This window comes from Rhynchophorus ferrugineus, unplaced genomic scaffold (genome assembly GCF_030347505.1).
Source record: "Rhynchophorus ferrugineus isolate W39M unplaced genomic scaffold, kcgeb_rfMv2 rfM1, whole genome shotgun sequence".
NCBI lineage: Eukaryota > Metazoa > Arthropoda > Insecta > Coleoptera > Curculionidae > Rhynchophorus > Rhynchophorus ferrugineus.
In genome coordinates, this window is record NW_027472580.1 from 94,473,462 (window position 1) to 94,492,859 (window position 19,398).

The window sequence follows — 19,398 nt, forward strand, 5'->3', positions numbered from 1 at the left end:
CAGTTTATATTATATTAAGGCAAAATGGAAAACTTTGTAGGAAAAGCTAACATAGTCTTTCAACATACGTTATTTTACACCACTCAGTGACCAGACTACTGGCAAATAAACAAGACAGAGTGCATAATTGGTTTGTTCTGCGCATGTGCATTCCGATAATCTATATCTGATTATGTTTATTATATACTAATTCTACAGTTCTTACTTATTAATTTATGCTGCTACAGTCGTAAGGATGATTTTCCAAGCTCACATAATGGTAGAGGATTTCCATCAGGGACCACATCAGGTTCTGTAGAACCATTTATCTTTTGTCTCAAAATAGGCTTCAGTTTCAGCGATGATCTCTTCGTTCGAGCGAAATTTCTAACATTTTTTAAGGTCTGTGAATAGTCAGTAATCGCTGGGAGCCACATCTGGCGAATACCGGATGTGGCAGGAATTCGAAGTTCATTTTCAATAGTTTTGCCATTGATTTGATTGATTTGTGACACGGTGCGTTCGTTGTCTTGATGAACAAACACGACATCCACTTTGAACAGAGTTTTCTCAGAGTCAAATGCTCATTCGATATAAATCCAACAGGTTCTTCACTTTTCGATCATTCAAAACGATTTTGGGGATTTTTTTAATGTTTTCTGGTGTTACCACCTCATTTGGACGTCCGCTGTGTTGTTCTGCATCATCGGTTACATCACACATCATCTCTACGATCACGTTTGAAGTCAGCAAACTAACGTTTTATTGCTGTTCCTGAAGGAGCGGAATCCTTATAACACTTTTGAAGCCCATTTTCCCATCAATAAGAAGTGTAAAATGAAAACACGAAATTGTTTTTGATCCATTGTTTTGGAAATAACAGATATAGTGTCACTCTTAGCACTATAACTCACAAACTTATGAGTAGATTATCATAACATTTTTACAGCTTTCTTTTGAAGGTTGGTACTAACTGAAATCTCGGTGAATGTAATAAAGCTAACGCCATCTATGTGTTAGTCTCGAGACTTTTTAGCCCATGTGTTAGTTACATTGTTAGTGTGATACATTGTCTGGTAAAGCATGCTGGTTACTAAAAAATATTATGTGTAAACATGCAAGTTTGATAACAATATGTAAGGAATAGGTACTGACAATAAAATATGGGCTCTTGTATAACAAAAGGGATATTAAATCAGATTAAGAAATTTGTTGGGGTATGATTTGAAACAAAAACATACTAATAAATTCATCAGTATATGTCAGAGTTGATATGGTGATCTTAGATTATTATACGCACGATTAAGTACTTTAGTATGGAGAATCCATTAATTTGTACTTCACTATGAATAGTAAATTCATTAATAAAAAGGAAATATTAAGGAAAAATCGGTGAATGCAATAAAGCTAACGCCATCTATGTGTTAGTCCCGGGACTTTTTAGCCCATGTGTTAGTTAGATTGTTAGTGTGATACATTGTTCTAGGTTACTAAAGAATATTATGTGTACACATGCAAGTTTGATAATAATATGCAAGGAATAGGTACTGACACTGCTGCAGACAATGTTTAGAGCATGCAAAGTACATAAACGCTAGATGCTACTAAATAAAATATATAAAGTTGCGAGAGAATCCAGACATATAAAGTACATTTACAGCTCATAGGTGGTAAAAAGCCAAATGCAAAATGACGATATAATATGAACTGTAAAAACAAACTAATTAATGGCCCACCATTTAGATCTTCAGAAAGACATCAGTTTTTAAGGCTTTTTAGATTCTAACGATTTATATTCAGATACAATATCGTTTTGTGTAAATTTCGAATCTAATGCTAAGGTTAATAAGACAGAGACATGTGTAAACAATATAGATAAAAGTTGTTTGTATAAAACTATAAATACTAATAAAATATGGGCTCTTGTATAACAAAAGGGATATTAAATCAGATTAGGAAATTGGTGGGGGGTGTGGTTTGAAACAAAACATAGTAATATATGATATGTGGTGATATTTGATCATTATACGCACGATTCGGTACTTGAATTGCCAGAATTAGAGAATCCATTAATTTGTACTTCACTATGAATAGTAAAATTATTAATAAAAAGGAAATTAAGGAAAACTCCAAAAGTATCTGTCATGATACCTATACCTCGTTAAATTTTATATGTATTTTTAAAGTTTTTTAACATTTACTAAGTCTGTCGGTAATTATCTTCAGGTTTTTGCAACAAATTTCACTAGCCATAAGTATACAATGTTATGATTTGATGTATGTCATTTATTTGCTACTATATAATTAGCATTCCTCCAAAATAACGATGTTATAAATGGGCAAAATTTATACAATCAAATCGCCAATAGTGTGATCAAATAAATGTTAACTATCCAATGTAAATAATGTGATTTCTTTAGCGTAAATAAAAGGAAATAAATTACCAACAGACCTGGTAAGTAAGTGTTGCATCATTTACTTTTGATCACTGTTTTTATATGTTTAAAATGTTTATTATTGGTTAACATAAATATGTTTTTTTATGTCCCAGCAGGGTTGGGTTGTATTTGAATTACTTGCAAGGAAAATATCTAGTTGAAATACAAATACTAATGTACAACTACTAAGGAGTTAGAGTTAGTGAGCTTAAAAAGCAAAAAGCTTGTTAATAAAAAATGTGATCATGCAATGTATGTACAGGACAAGTTTGTGTTCATTAGGGCCTGTAGAAATATTGTTTTCTTTAGCAGATTTTATTCATTCACAAACAAAAGGTTATTTGATACATTAAAAAATCTAGTGTGCAAGAAAGGAAATTCCTATTTTACTAATTAGTAACGCGTCAATTGAAAAGTTCCCTGCCTACCATAGTAAAACATATTTTGTTGGCAAAATTAGTTCTTTTTTATTCAATATAATTCCCTTCAAGGGTGATACACTGATTATAGCGAACCTCCAACTTTTCGATACCATTTTTGTAGTACGATATGTCCTTTGCTTCAAAATAGGCCTCAGTTTCGGCGATCACCTCTTCATTCGACGAAAATATCTTCCCAGCGAGCATACTTTTGAGATCTGAGAACACGAAATAGTCGCTGGGGGCCAGATCTGGAAAATACGGTGGATGATGAAGCAATTCCAAGCCCAATTCATGGATTTTTGCCATCGTTCTTACTGACTTGTGACACGGTGCATTGTCTTGGTGAAGCAGCTCTTTTTATTCAAATGAGGCCGTTTTTCGGCGATTTCCTACTTCAACCGGTCCAATAACGCTATGTAATAGTTGCTGTTGATGGTCCTTCCTTTTTCAAGGTACTCAATGAAAATTATTCCATGCACATCCCAAAATACATGCTTTGGAGCGGGTTCATCGTGTGCAGTCCACTCGGATGACTGTCGATTGGACTTCGGAGGGAAATAATGGAGCCATGTTTCATCTATTGTCACATATCGACGCAAAAACTCGGGTTTAATACGCTTGATCATCTTTAAACACTGCTTCGAGTCATGAACTCGTCGTTGTTTTTGGTCAAAAGTGAGCTCGCACGGCACCGACTTTGCACAGAGCTTTCTCATACCCAAATATTCGTTCAGTTGATATTTTTAGAGTGTCTGCTATTTCATTTAATTTCAATTTACGGTCATTCAAAATCATTTTGTGGATTTTTTAAAGGTTTTCGTGGGAAACAACCGCCCAAAAGACGTCCACTGCGTTCACCGTCTTCGGTGCTTATTTCACCACATCTAAACTTAGCAATCCAATCCTTGATGGTTGATTTTCCTGGGGCAGTGTCCAGAAGCTCAACATTAAGTTTTTGCTTCAACTGTATTTTTCCCTTCAAAAAGCAATATTTTATCAACACGCGAAATTCCTTTTTATCCATTTTTTTCACAATAACAAAAGTTGCTTCACTCAAAATGTTATAATTCACAAATTAATGATCCGACAGCTGTCAAATTTATACTCGCATCTTTTGAGGGTTAGGCCCAACTGAAAAACATATGGATTTAATTCTAGTAGTGCCATCTATGTGTCAGGCCGGCGACTTTTTAATTGATCTGTTATCCTTGCCTAGATTAATCCTATTTTATTTAAATAACCTAACATCTGCCTGTATTTTGTAATTTGAAATTTTATAATAAAAATATTTTTGTCAAAAATTATTTGATTAATAATCTAATCAGGATTGTATTTGATTGATACTTGTTGAGTGCATGCATTTTACTACTATTTTTTGTTCGTTTGTTGCTTGTAGTCTTCAGTAGTGTTAGTAACTTAGTAATTTAATTTTCCATAAATTTTGCCTTATATATAAAAACAATAGTTTTATTAAAATTATTCGATCTCGGTTTGCACTCTAAATAATTTAACTTCATAGCGTTTATATTAATATCCATCTGTATGATATCTGGGGAGAAATATGTCGATGGTGCCATTAAATATTGAATCAACAAACAATTCTAAAAGTGCAAGAGCCCGTGTATCAGTTCGGCCGGTTTCGCGACGAGAAAAGTGGTTTTCCTTCGGAGGCCTTAATTGCAGCGGCCGCTTACAGAACCAGTTGGTGCGCCCCAGCGCACTCACGGAGAAGGGGACAGCGTCCGTTCGACACCGACACCAGTGGAGACAGACACAAAACAGAAATATTGAATGGAAACTTAAATGGACAACCCGTAGCAATGTTTTGCGCGTCCGAATCACTAGAGATTTCGATTTAAAACTCTGTAAGAGATCTTAAGTTATCTTCGCTTTTTCTTAATTTTTGTAAATCACTTTTCGACCGTACGTGTGCAGTGTTATTTTTCTAAAAAGCTACAAATTTCTAGAGTTTTTGCGTCGATATGTAACAACGGATGAAATATGGCTCCATCATTTCTCTCCGAAGTCCAACCAACAGTCATCCTAGTGGACTGCACACGATGAACCCGCTCCAAAGCATGGGAAAACGCAACAGTCGGCTGGCAAGGTTATGACGTCTGTATTTTGGGATGCGCATGGAATAATTTCCATTGACTACCTTGAAAAAGTAAGGACCATCAACAACGACTATTACATAGCGTTATTGGATCGTTTGAAGGCCGAAATCGCCGAAAAACGGCCGCATTTGACGAAAAAGAAAGTGCTGCTTCACCATTCGATTCTGCATCGTGTCACAAGTCAGTGAAAACGATGGCAAAAATCCATGAACTGGGCTTCAAATTGCTTCATCCACGGTATTCTCCTCCAGATCTGGCCCCCAGCGGCTATTTCTTATTCTCAGATCTCAAAAGAAGGCTCGCTGGGAAGAAATTTTTTTGAAGCAAAGCAAAGGACAAAAATCGTACTACAAAAATGTTATCGAAAAGTTAGAGGGTCGCAATAATCAGAAATTTTATCCTTTGAATTATAATCCCTTGAAGTGAATTATGTTGAATAAAAAATGTAATATTTCCAAAAAAATGTGTTTTACTATAGTAGGCCGGGGACTTTTTAGTTGATCTGTTATCAAACAATAACTAAATTTATATTTGTATGACTTTTTATCGCAAGGTTTGTTGTGATGGTATGTGGAACTTGAAACTAGTCACTTAACCCTAAAATCGAATGTCAAGAATCGATTAATTTAAGAAAAAACTCGATTCCGATTCTACTCGAGTGCTTACCATCCCTAGTCTGTACCCACCATATGATGTAAAATTCGACACTCCTCAAAGTCGATACAAAATCATACAACAGCAAAAGACCATTTGGACAACCTGGTCCATCAGAAAAAAACTAAGTCTGTCTATTCTAAGGAACTGGTTCACGTGCTTGCAGAGGAACGCACGTGGACCCGCGGGTCGTCGATTAGCGAGCGTGCTGTTCGGACGAGGAGGAAGGCGGCGCAGCGTTGTCGTCAGCGGCGAGCCGATAAGGTCCCGCTAATTATCGATCCGAGTTAAACAGATGCAAACTTCGGTTTCGGGCCATGCCAATTTAGCGATAACCCGAATTTTTCGCGATGGCAAATTTGCTGGGCTCTGCGCTACGTGTTTTCCACGATAGCGGGCGGCGATAACGCCAGAGCCATGAATGAAATTAACGCACGCGGCGGCTCCGTCGTCGTCCGTTACGCAAGAGGCGAATATCGATACCGGAGCCCAGAGTCGTAGTCGGAACGTTTTTATTTCGTCGAACACGGGGGACGGAAATTTATCTTCATCGCAGTTTATCCGTTTTCTTTTCTTCCTTCTATTCTTCTACATATAATGGATTTTATCCTTTCCTATTCGAATACGCTGTTTAGCTATTTTAAAAATAATTAAGAATATAACAGAGGATTCTATACTTATAACTTCTATATTATATATAGATTTATAATATAGGGATGGCGAAAAAATATCGACAGATCATTTTAAGCCACTTTTTAATTTCTACATTCTCAAAAAATATCGATATTTCGCATTTATGATTTATAAGCCATAATTTTGAAGGTTTATTACAATTTTCGTATTTAATTTTTAAGGTTTATTAAATTTCTTAAACTTTTTTTTATCTATTTTTAATACCTATTTTAATTTTTTAAAGAACTTTTTCTTAAATACCGATATCTTTTAAAGAATATGGTTTGAAACTTTTCTTGAAGGCCGACATCCTTAGATAGGTAGCGAAGGCGGTCGGAATATAAAAGATACATTTCTTGTTACATTATTCCATAAATTACAAACATCTAAAAGGTTTTAAAAATCCATGCTGCAGAATACGAAGAGCTTAAATTATGATCGAAAGAAAAGACTACGGTTTTTAGGCTAATAAAGAGAAACGTCTTCTACCTACGATAGGAATTTCTTTTTATATAATCTTTTCTGTTTATTACTTAGTGTCGATACTATCTCTAACAAGTTAACAACCAGCAATCCTGGTGGTACACAACTTCAGACAATTTGATCTAAGATCAAGGAGGTTAGTTGAGTAATCAATAATAAAGGACTATTTGGACTTATGGGATGTTAATATGGACTTGCACTAAGACGTCAAGTCTTCTAGTATACCAACGCTGCCAACACAAAGTTTTTGGATTAATTGCTAATGAAAGAAAAGGTTACTAAACCACAGCAACATTAAGACAATACAGCAAGCTACTGGACGACAACAGTAAATCAGAAGATAGAAGTAAAACTAATCGCGCGAACTTGTATAGTGTACGTGTTTCTCTTAACTTTTGCTTAATTACTTTAATATTATTTTAATTTGGGAAGACATACTAATGTATCGCAAGTATAATAAAACAATACCGACGCATACACAAAGTACGAACCTAAATGTCTTCACTGAAGTAAAGTAAATAAATAGCACAAAACCGTTTTTTTAGTGTGAAATATAATTAAAAATATAACCCAAATAAAACACAATTGCTCCAAAAATTCAAATGTTGGAATGCGGGTTAGAAAACATTAAGGGACGTCAATGTTTCGTAAGGCTTTTGATTTGTGTTTGACTTAATATGGCGTACTATAAAATGTTTCCTTTTTATTTCTACTAAAATCTTAGTAATCACACTCGTAATTTAAAAATACATCTCTATTTTAGAATCTATCTATCCTATATTATTATAGATCGATATTTTGCAGTTATTGTTTATCACAGTCATCACGCCTATTCTCACTCTGACGCTCACTTACGTACTCATTACTATAAATATCAAAAAATTTTTAATGAGTCTATCCCTCAGTACTCTTTTCGGAGGTAAAGGACAAAATATAATGAAAATTAATTTCTATCTTCAAAAGACAATAATTTTTGAATAAGTCAATGAAAAAACATCACTATATCTTGATATTTAGACGTGATGACGTGTATATGATGTTTTATTGGATATACATATGTTCGTTTCCATACTATTGAACAGGGCTGACTATAGCTCGTGCAATAAAACAGACAATGCATGTAATCAACACAATGTTACAATGTTGACGCATTAAATTTGACTTTTAAATTATAACGTTTACCGATTTATAATGTCTAAATATTATTGCTAGTGTTTTGAAGAATTTTTCAGACACTTGGCAACATGATGCGCCAGTACTAACCCAAAGGTTACATGTTTAGGCGCATCAGATAGAGCATTCTATCTCCTTTTAACTTGGATAAAAATGAGAAGGAAAAATCTTCTCCGAGTTTAAAACGAATTTTACATTTTTACAACAATTGCCATCTATGACGTGCATTGGCTGTTTTATTGGACGGGCTGTACACCCAGAAAAATCCCGTAGAGTACCCGAGTAAGGTCGTTGAATCTCCCTGTTGTAGAAGGTACGATCGCTAACCTTGAAAACAATTTCGAAGTTCGAATAAGACAAAAAAAAAAGGCGAAACCATCGAACTGGAGACCGAGGGGTGGACAAAAAACCGACCGAACGTTATTGATAATTAATAAGAATTGCATTCTGTTTGCGTTTTTTTCCCATAGGTCTCCGGGCATGGCCGCGACGCCTTCCATGACCGGCACTTTAAGCTTCAGCCGATTTCTATCGAAAATCGCGTAAAACGACATTTTACGGCCTTTACCCGCGCCGTCGGCGATGACGCAAAATTCGCGAGAATCGTTACAAGCTCCGACGGAACGTCCGCCTCACCGGCCCGATTTAACGCCGCGTGATTTCGTACAGTTTAATCCAAATTAATTACCGACTTTTTGTTTTCGAATCTATACCGTTCGATTTCGCAGGCGGCGGTGTCTAGCTGTCGTTAACGACGAGACGATATTGAAAAAATAAATAAAGAACAAAACTAGCATCGCATGTGCGCGGCTCGTCGAATTTGGCGAATGTTCCATGTTGTTGCTATCTCGAGTGAAATTCTTTCTTTTTGCTTTGCATTACTTGTACACATACACTGGGTATCGATTAACAACATAACCTTCAATTTTCAACATAGCATATTTTTTCATTTTTCTGTTTTACATTGCTGATTTTAACTACCTTTAGACTCATTTGACGGTGCTTCTTACGAAGAGGATTTAGCGAAGTCTGATGACGATGAAAGATGGGTAAAAGCTAAGTTATACCTATCAATTTCATCGAATCAAATTTTTATATCCGAGTATTTCCTGTTTATTATTTGAACAATGGCGAACAATGATAAAAATCTTAATAGAGGAAGGAACTATTAACCTAATATAGGTAATGCTCGATGAAATTTAGTTATGTCAAGTTACCTAATACTAATCAATTATGCGAAGAAAGAAAATAATTAGTTTTAAAGTTCCTCAGCACACAACGATATGTGATAAAAAGCAAGAAAAATTATTCAAGAAAAAATTACTATCAAAATTATAAATTAAGTTGCATAGTAAAGTAATTCGGACAGAGAGAAAGGTCATATCAAGGATGATTTTTAGTTTGTAGCGATCTTGAGGCATGTCGAATACATCGTGGAATAACGGTCAACAAAGTACCCAGAAATATAATCCCAGATGTTGAACACGGGCGGGGTGCCAGCAGCGACAAGTAGAACACGTTAACGAATAGCTGGCAACCCCGAGAGGTTTATCTGGGATGTTATTGAAGAGTATTTCCATCATTCAGTACCCGACCGTATTATGTATTTTCTACATTTTTTATATTGCCAATAAATAACGGTCACATAATGTAAACACCACTGTTTCATTTCGTTTTACCTCCACTCACTGAGCCATATCATTTACCCTAAAAGTTTATATAAATATGGAAGTAATGTTATCTGTTAAAAAATAAAATCTAGTGTACCAACAAATATAATTTAATAATTATAATTTTAAAATGCTGACTATGAAGAATTAAAGAAGCTGACTAATTCTTACAACTGTTGCGAAGAATATTGTTTTTGAAAAAAGTCTTTGTCTTTGATGCTAATTAAATACCAATTATGGTTAAAAGTATAATAATGGAGTGCAGATGACAAGCGTTTATCCTTTTTTAGTAAGTATCTATTATATTCTTATAAAACATTATATAAAACAGTCTTACTACCACTGTATGTACTATAATATACCATTGGCATAGTGTTGCTTCCAAAATCACATTTTGACTACCGACATAACTGTTGATAATTCGGTGTACATTTAGTTTTATTTGACAATTTTATTTGTATTAAATTGATTAATTCATTAAGTATTGTGTTTTAATTACTGGGTCTATTATAGTTGTATTTATGGCTTAAATTGTATAAGGTAACAAGTCATGTCGTCAGAGTGGACATTTGTCAACAATATAGCCTTGAAATATTAACGATTTTGTGTTGGAATAATAAATATTTTAATATCAGGCCTATACATCATGTAAATATTGGTTTGGACATTTTAAAACTGATGATTTTGATATCGAAGACGAAGAGCATTTTGTACAGCCACTACTCGATGATACTCTTTGTAAAACGCAAAAAGAATATGCAGAATTGTTGGGAGTAACAGAAGAAATCATTTCAATTGTTTAAAGAACATAAGAATAATCCAAAAACTTAGCTAAATTGTGCGGTATAAATTGAAGCCAAGATATATTGAAAGGTGTTTGATTATGTATGAAATGATCAATAACACAGCCGAATATCCATGGCTCCTGCTTTAAAATTTAATGAAACCATCAATGGGGATTGTTATTGACCACAATTGGTACGCTTGAGCTGAGTACTGATGTTGTACACATGTTGCAAATCCGTTGAAAACATATTTGTAAACATTAAAACGGGAAAGCCTATCCAACCCGTCGCATTCGACAGACCTAGCTCCTTCTGATTACTACTTGTTCCGACATATGAGTCGTGACATGTCTGAGCAGCACTTCGCTTCTTATGATTCTCTGAAGATACGAGAAATGGGTCGATTCTTTTGAGAGCCTCAGATGATACATCGTTCTTTCGAGATGGAATCAGTAAATTGTCTGAAAGAAGGGGAAAAGTAGCGGCTATCGATGGACAATACTGTGAATAAAATATCTTGTACCGATCGTTCAAAACTTCATATTAAAAAAAAACATTTAAAATTAATTTATAGGCCCATGGAAATGAGATAAAATTGTTCTGCAACTTGGAATAGTTGATGGACGGTCCAAATAGCACTTGATATCACGTGAAGACGCCAAAAATTGAGTCGATAGCGATGGAGTCAATAAATGATCAAATTCTGTTAAAAGACGAAGATTTATTTGTAGTTCCAATGTTCGTACTAAAACTTGTTTTTCCTTCTAGTATTCAACAATTTCCTCAATAACAGCCCGTTTAGGAAGAGGAACCGCCAAAATCAGGAATTAAAAAGGAAAGAAACACTCTTGCTCTTTGTTTTTTTTTACCGTAGACATTCCTTCGAATAATATCGGGCAAATATTTACTTGTCCGCTAAAAACCTCCTACCTGACGACGCTGTTAAAACAACAAAAATAGATTTCGAATTCAAATAGTGTTACTCGTAAAAACGAAAGTGTAAACACCTTAAAAATAGATTCCCGCAGAACCGTTCGAAAACAGCAATTTATCATACGCGGTTTTATCTTTAATTACTTGCGATTTAAGGCATCGGACTCGATGGTTCTCGGTATCACCGTATAGAAGGCACCCCCAATAAAAAGATTTAGACGACACACGACGTAACTTATCTCTATCAGATATTCCTGCTTAATTCACAGCGTACCGTTGTCGGAAATCCACGACGAACACCCTGTATCGACCAAATAAAACATCATGCTTGCTCTATTTACCAGATATTCTCCCTCCAATAATTACTCGAACCGATCATAGCTACCATATGGTCTGATAAAATCAGAAAAGCAAGAAATCCTATATTTCGAAAATATATTCTCCTATATATCCTATATTCTCGCATTATATATTGAATTATAGTGGTTTTTGTATGTCGATAAGATTTTGTTTTCTCAAGAAAAAGTGTTATTCAATCAAATAACTGATTGTAAGTATATCTGATGACTGTGACCTAGAAAAATTACCCATCAACTAGTGACCTTGCGAAAACAGATGATGTCTGTTGAAGTGGTTATTCAGAAAACACTCAAAAAATCCAAGAGAAGGCATTGAACTAACCTGAATTAAATTTATTTGTTGAATTATTGCTATTAAGAGAACGTTTTGGGTAAATTATAGATGAAAATTTGGGTATACAAAGTTCTCCAATTAGATTAAAGATACCCAAAAGAATATTCTAAGTTAAAGCAAATTGAAGTTATAGAAGATCTTTTCCTGTCTAAGATTAATAAAATGTGTTGGCCAATTTTTAGAAGAAAATAATATTATTTATTTAGTATATTATCAATAGAATATTTTGGTCAAATGTTTGATGGTAATTTAATTATGCAATTAATCTTCTTGAGTTAAATGATTACAAAATTATCCATTAAATTATTTTGGGTTGCGAAAATTAGATCTCTGAAGGTAATATAACCACCTATTAAATCCACGAAAAGGCTCAACAGGTCTGAATAGAACGTTTTGGTTAAAAATAGGACGAAAATTTAGTAAAGTTTGAATTGAATTAGAAAACAACCATTAAATCCACGAAAGGCCTGTTAAATAAATCAAACTGAAGTCACAGAAAATCAGATTTTAGGCGAAAATTTGCTCATGAAAAAGTTTTTTTCGAGTTAAGTGTTACAACTGTTGCAGTTGTAAAGTATGAGTCGTTATAGTTAAAACAACGATGGAGTTTATACATCCTCCAAACTATTAGTCTTGGTTAGTAACAAAGAATTCAAGACCAAGAAGTAAAATGATTTAGATCAAATTGAAACAATGGGTTAATAAAGCAAAACATCAAAAAATAAATAAAAAAATAAAGCACATAAAATAAGTTTGAGATCAGTTACTGGTTGATGAATGTAAAAAAATCATAAGCTTCACAAAGTGTTCTAGCAATTTGAAAATGGAAACTCGATATTCCGATCATTTATAAACGTTGTAGTGACGTCAATTTTTCCTCGAAAATTTACCAATGATTGTTGAACAAAAGAATCAAAATAGAATGCTTATACTGTATGTCAATTTTAATGAAAGCCTAGGTTGATATTAATTAGCTAGGTTGGTATTAAATCGACTTCAGGAAACGTATAGGTGATCTAGATCCGGCATGTAACAACGAAGTACTGTGATCTATGTTCTCGTATTACTGTGAATCGATCAAACGAGAGAGAAAAAAACAACAAAACAACAGCAACACTCGTAAAAACGAAAGTGTAAACACCTCAACAATAACTTCCTGCAATGCCACTTGAACGATCACACGATTTAACTTTAATTGCTCGTGATCTATGTTGTCGTCGCGGTTAGAATTCCAACCAAAAATCAAGTCAGTTCCTACGCTCGCCACACGAATATCTAAACGTATCCGTATCGTTTACATCGACGTTACCTAAGCCAAATGATAAATTGTTTCTACTTGGTAGTCATCTGTTTCCATGGGTGGTACGAAGGCAATATTAATATCTCTCGTAAAAAACGCGTAAACACCGTAAAAATAGATTCCTGCAAAACGACTTCGAAATAGAACTATCCGTACGCGTCCTATTTAATTACAAACAATTCTCGTGATTTATTCCGTTGTTTGTTGCGGTCGGACCACTCATACTCATTACCACTCGCCGTCATATTAGAACGTTTCGATCTAAAAATCGTGTTTTTTTCTTCGCGGAAAATCGACAAAAAAAAGGTTTCTATGACGAAAAACGCGGTTCCACATGGGTTGGCTGATGCCGAAACGGACGAAGCCTTGTACACATTGCGTCATTTTCGACAGTTTCACGAAAACTATGCTTTAATTACGAATTAATTGACTTGCTCGCGTGACCTTGAGTATCTGGATATCGGTATCCAGGTACGAGGTTCGAATTTACTTTCTACTTAGCGAAGATTAAATATCGAAGATTGGATTAAATTAAAGAAAAAAAAAACAATCTGGGTCAATAGTCTGGATTGGAGAGTGAATCCTGTTCGTAAAAGGAACTCGAAATATTCGAGAAAAAATCCCGCGAGAAGTGTTGTAAGTTGGATTGTTTCTTTAAATCTTACGCAACGTAGCGAGCATAAAAACTAATGTTTTTGCCTATTATTTGCGTAATATGCCTGCCTGCTGGTGAAAGGTAGGTGCATAGAACGACACATGGTTTGCAACCAAAGAGGGAAGATTTGAATGCTGGCTGGCACGTAAGCCGACACGGTCTGTCACTGCGTTTTGTGACGATTAAAATACTCGACGAATGCCAGTCTAAAAGCAGGTGGGATGTGTTATACTAGTACGGAATCGCCTTTTGTTTCATGCCTGACGGTGGCACGCCACGTTCAACCATATTGCAGCGATAATCTTGGAGGTTTTCGTGTAATATCGAAAACCCGACGCGTAAATTGACATTTTCGCGCATTTCTGTCGCCTCCGTGACCAGCGACGACGTACCGTATGGAAACAATCGCCGTATCATTTGCACAAGGCCAATGTTCGACTCCACTCGAAACTAAACACTAGGAATACCAACCTGGAGCACTTCGGATCGGCCATCGTTGCTCTCCGTATCCAGATCGGAGACTTGGAGGGCGCATTCGTCCTCCGAGGTGCCGGTGAAGTCGGACACCACGCTCGAGCCGCAGCTGTTGCCCGAATCGTCGTGCAGGAAGGGCTGCAGGACCTGCAGTTCGGCGGAGGCGCTCTGGCGGGTCTTCATTCTGGTCCTATCCGTCGCTAATCACCGGGTCGTAGTGGTCTGGGGCCGTGCGCTCTGCTACGGTGTCTTCGTCGAGAGGGTGGGGGGTCGTTTGTTCGACGCGAAGCACGATCTTCTCGGAGCGCGATCAACTGGAGCACCTGGTGGACCGTACCGCTCGGCGACGCTCGCAGGACTGGCGCGACGCTGCGAGCGTTGCGTCGACGTTCTAGAGGGTTCGTTGCGCGACGGCAGGCGATCGTAGCCGAAGCGCGGCGGCACCGGGAGGCGGCCGACGATGGCGGCAAGGACGACGACGGTATCCTGCGCTGCCGCCAAAACACCGTTACCGCTCGAGGCGGATCTTTTCCTCTGCCGTTCGTCCTACCGCACGTCTATCTTCCACTCATCGCATTGTTTATTTCCTATGCTTTCGATCTTCTTCCATCTGCGATCATCGTTAAGGTTGTGGCACCTTTCTACAGGGTGTTACGAACACAAATCCGACATTTTTAATTCATTCGAGCGATTTTACGGTCTCATATATATGGGCCGTCTGTCGGTTTTCTTTTAATAACAATATGTTGAAATGAATGTCGCATTATTTGCGATGTATAGATCGATAGACACTTTTATTAAGGTACATTATTTCTTTTTGTTGCATCTTATATTAGATATAGTCTATCTAAAGAAGCAGTCTACTTACGTCATCAAGATGTTTGATGTATTATCTGCCGTAATTTGTAAATTTGTTTTGGAATCAGACAATATTTTCCTTCTCATTTTATTTCGCTTAAAAAGAGGTACAATGCTGGCTGATTCGTTCGAATATGTAAACGAATCAGCCTGCAAAGGTCATTCGGTTGTCAAAGGTCTGAAAAATTCTTCAAATATTAGTTATAGCAACTATAGGTTATAAACCGGCAAACGTTGTTTTAAAGCTTTTCTTGTTTTACTTACTTCGGACGGGAACCAGATAATGGAGGTCTTCTCTTGTCAGTAAAATTCGTTAGAAAGATACATTTTTACCGTAAAATATTAAGTTACAACGGTTTTTATTGAAAGTATTTTTAGCGTGTTGCAGCTGTACTGAATATTGGTAGGGGCACGGTCATTCAAATATTTTAAAAAATGAAAAATATAATTTTGGATTCACCGAAAACAAACGGTTCTCATACAAAGCGCTTGACGGATCAGCTTGATATTATCTCTATCAGATATCAAATATATGAAATGCATAAAAACAGTGGTTTTTTTCAATATTATCATAATTTGATACAATTATTTTAGAGGAAACTGTCTGGGAAGTTTCCATAAGTAGTTTAGAGCTATGAGATAGTCTTTGAGGCATGTAGAATATCTCTTCATACACTATTGATAATATAGGATTTAGCACTTGAAGGCAACTCTCTGTATTTAGATGGGACATGGATATTTCATAATGGGACATTAGGTCACTCATGGCAAGATAATAGTAAAAAGTGTTAAGATAATTAAAGTTGATGGAAAAAGGTAAACGTTGTAATTGATTAGGTATTATTAATCATAACATTTAAAAATAATTCGTTGCAGTTATATTGTTCTTCTTAGAATTGTTGAGTTGGAATGCTTAATAATACCTTTGGTTTGGATGAATTCGATCAGACACATTGAAGAAGAAATTGACAAAAGATGAAATCGTGAATAAATGTTATATAGACTGGAAATTAACAGCTTAGTTATTCACTTGAATTAAGCTTTCTGAATATGGGATTATGATTCTACATAACTGTAGGAAGTTGTATTATAGAGTATGAACAATTTATGTGCATAGATATATGTGTAATTGTTTAGAATTATACATGAGTATTAGATTAGAATATATGAGGAGAGATGAGAGGGAGATGAATACTAACTGTTTTGTAGATATGGTAAATACATTAGGGAGAATTTAGTGATTAATTTTATCAAGAATGGTGTACACAGGTAGTAGCAGAAGAAATAAAAAATACAGTGATATCAAAATGACTTGACAAAGGAACACACCATCGAAAGAAACAAGAACTAAGCGTAAAAAGGTAAAAATGCTCCCTAATGAAAGGAAAATACATTACTTGGATATACAGTTGTTAATTAGGTGCCACTAATGAAACTGAAGACGACAGACGACTAAGCAAAAATCCAGCATATCTATATCACTTGGATCTTACTCCCTCCCGTTACAGTTTGCTTCGGTTCCTGTAAAATCCTCTTCAAATGATGCTTGTGAAAATTCCTTGGTTAATTTTTTCATTCAGAAAGGTCAGAAATTTTGTAAAACTAACGAAATTACAGTTTGACCCACGAAAAAGGCAAAAAGTCACCGAACAAAACGGCACATATATCAAGGACTGATGTTTGATATTAATATGATTAAATTCGTTTTGAAAAACGTGGAAAAATTATTTTTTCCAAGTCATTGTATTCCCATAAAAAATATCCAATTGCGTCAATTCGCCGACCAAAAACGTCTCCAAAATGACTGGTAAAATGGTTAGTTAGAAGTTGTTTCCTGTTTATCAAAACGTGCGGCGAACAATGTCGGATTTCGTAAATCAATGTGCAGTTACACAGATGAATGAAGGTGAATTATCACTATTTTAACGTGTAGATTCTTGGATTAACTTTAAATGGTACTATATCACACATCAGTCGCGAATCAATTAATTTCTCAGTCTTCGTCGGTTCAAAAGTTTGCAAACACCTTCTTTTTAGCTGACATAAAAAAGAGTGCACTAAATTTTTAAATAAACACGATTTCCATTGGAGTTCATTATTTTTAGTACGGAGCTTATAGCAATAATCAACAAAAATTACTGATTTCTTATCAGTTGTCCTTTATTTGGATAAAATATCGGCACGCGTGTTTTACGACCACAAAGGTTTCAACACCATCAATTGTAGATTTCTTAGAACTGATGGTTTTAGTCATTGTTTTTACATTGAACATAGTCTAATCTTTCAAACATGGTTAAACAATGTTCAAAACTATTAGTTTTGAGTTCAGTGTACTTTGGTGACGTTCATGTAATAGTTACAATAGTTCATGAGCGTATAAAATAGCAAAAAAGAAACAGATTTCTATTGTACAGCATGTAAAAATATAGAACGTTATATTGTGAGGACGTGTGTATTGTTGAGGAATTACGTAAAGGGCACCTGATACCCGATATAAGGGCGTGATATCGGGACCGGGCGATGTGAATGCTGAGATGTACACTTTTGGATACAAAGGCCGGCGCCTTGACCGAGTATCATATACTTTCTTAGAGTCTCTCGAAGAGTATGTTGTTGACGTAATTGATAGCCGAACGTTACTGTAATCACCGTTGCAATACCTTGTATATTATCAAGATATTGACCAGTATAATGTTTTATTGAACATTTGTATTTTATTTTCCAAGAAATAAAAGTATTTCTTACAAGCAGTCATGAATGATAATCTATGTGCCAAATAGTGGAAAAGTTCATGTAAAAATCTACATTAACAAGACCAGAAGAGATCTGAACATCCCAAATCTATAATAAAGCAAGAAGATAAGTTTTAAGTGCAATTTCAACTACAACTGTAAAGAGATGTTTAATGCCTGGTGGCCTGAGAGGAGAATAAAAAAACAACGGAGAAATTCTGATAATGCAAGTCCTTAACAAAGGTGGAAAAACATCCTATGGACGGCTGAGTCTAAATTTGGCATTATTGGAACTAAAACACGTTTTTGTGTACCGATCAAAAAGCGAGTGAGCTTCAGGATTGTCTACTATGCAGACTCTTAAGCATAGTGATGTTAGCTTGATGGTTTGAGGATGCTTTGGCAATAAAAGCTAAGCCATATGATTAAAATTGATTCTTCGTCTTCAGACTATTGGCCAATCAGCCTGCTTAGCTGAATGTCCAAGATTGCTGAAAGAGCGATCCTGCTTGGACTCAACCGGTTCACTGAGCAGAACCATATCATACCAGGCGAACAACACGGGTTCAGAGCCAAACATTCATGTGCACATCAGACCACTAGATTGGCCGTAGAAATTAACTTCACCATGAAGAAAAAGCACAAGCTCTCTGCGGTCTTTTTAGACCTAACAAAAGCGTTTGACAAAGTTTTGGCACGATGGCCTAATACAAAGCCATTGAAGCAGGTTTACCCGAAGACCTGATGATTTTACTGCATTCCTTTTTGTTGGATAGGTCCTTTCAAGTAAAGATCGGTAATACACTCTCCAGTCCTAAGTCAGTCAAAGTAGGAGTCCTCCAAGGTTCCCGATTAGCACCAGCATTATGCAACCTCTTCATGTCAGACCTCCACAGGCTACGGTATCGCCACAGTGCTTAACCTTCTCATCTACAGAAAAAGTAAATTGTCTCCGATGATTAAATTTTGCTTTACAAGCTACTTATCAGACCCATAATGTTATATGGATCTGTAGGAATGTTCGTCTTGGGTCGGTCAGTCGGTCGAAATGTGTGGCTACCGCTGCGATTATTTGTCAGAACACTCACTACTATTTTTGGAAGGAATTTGCACGAGAACTAAAAACACTGGTTGAATCAAAGTTGTTTATTTTAACTTATGATTGATACATGTAGTCGACGGGAGAATTGACAGGATATTAGGTTAGGTAGAGGAAGTACGGTAGCGCTGTGGAAGTGGTACTGTTACAAGGGGACGGAGAAAAGAAAAGAGAGCGAGACGTCGTCGTGATGGTCTTTTATCGCCTGGAACTGCATGGTACCAATCCACCGGCGTTGCCAACCTTTGTTCTTGTTGGTGG

At 35.9% G+C, this 19,398-nt stretch overlaps 1 protein-coding gene across 1 annotated transcript in view; it reads right to left on the bottom strand.

Annotated features, from left to right (window-relative positions):
* Positions 1-15,022, bottom strand: part of LOC143192804 (terminal nucleotidyltransferase 5C) — a 57,161-nt gene extending 42,139 nt beyond the window's left edge. Inside the window, exon 1 of the mRNA XM_076398495.1 lies at positions 14,446-15,022. Coding sequence (XP_076254610.1) covers positions 14,446-14,631 — 186 coding nt within the window. The 5' untranslated portion in view covers positions 14,632-15,022. The remainder of the gene's footprint in view (positions 1-14,445) is intronic.
* Positions 15,023-19,398: the final 4,376 nt, after the last annotated feature.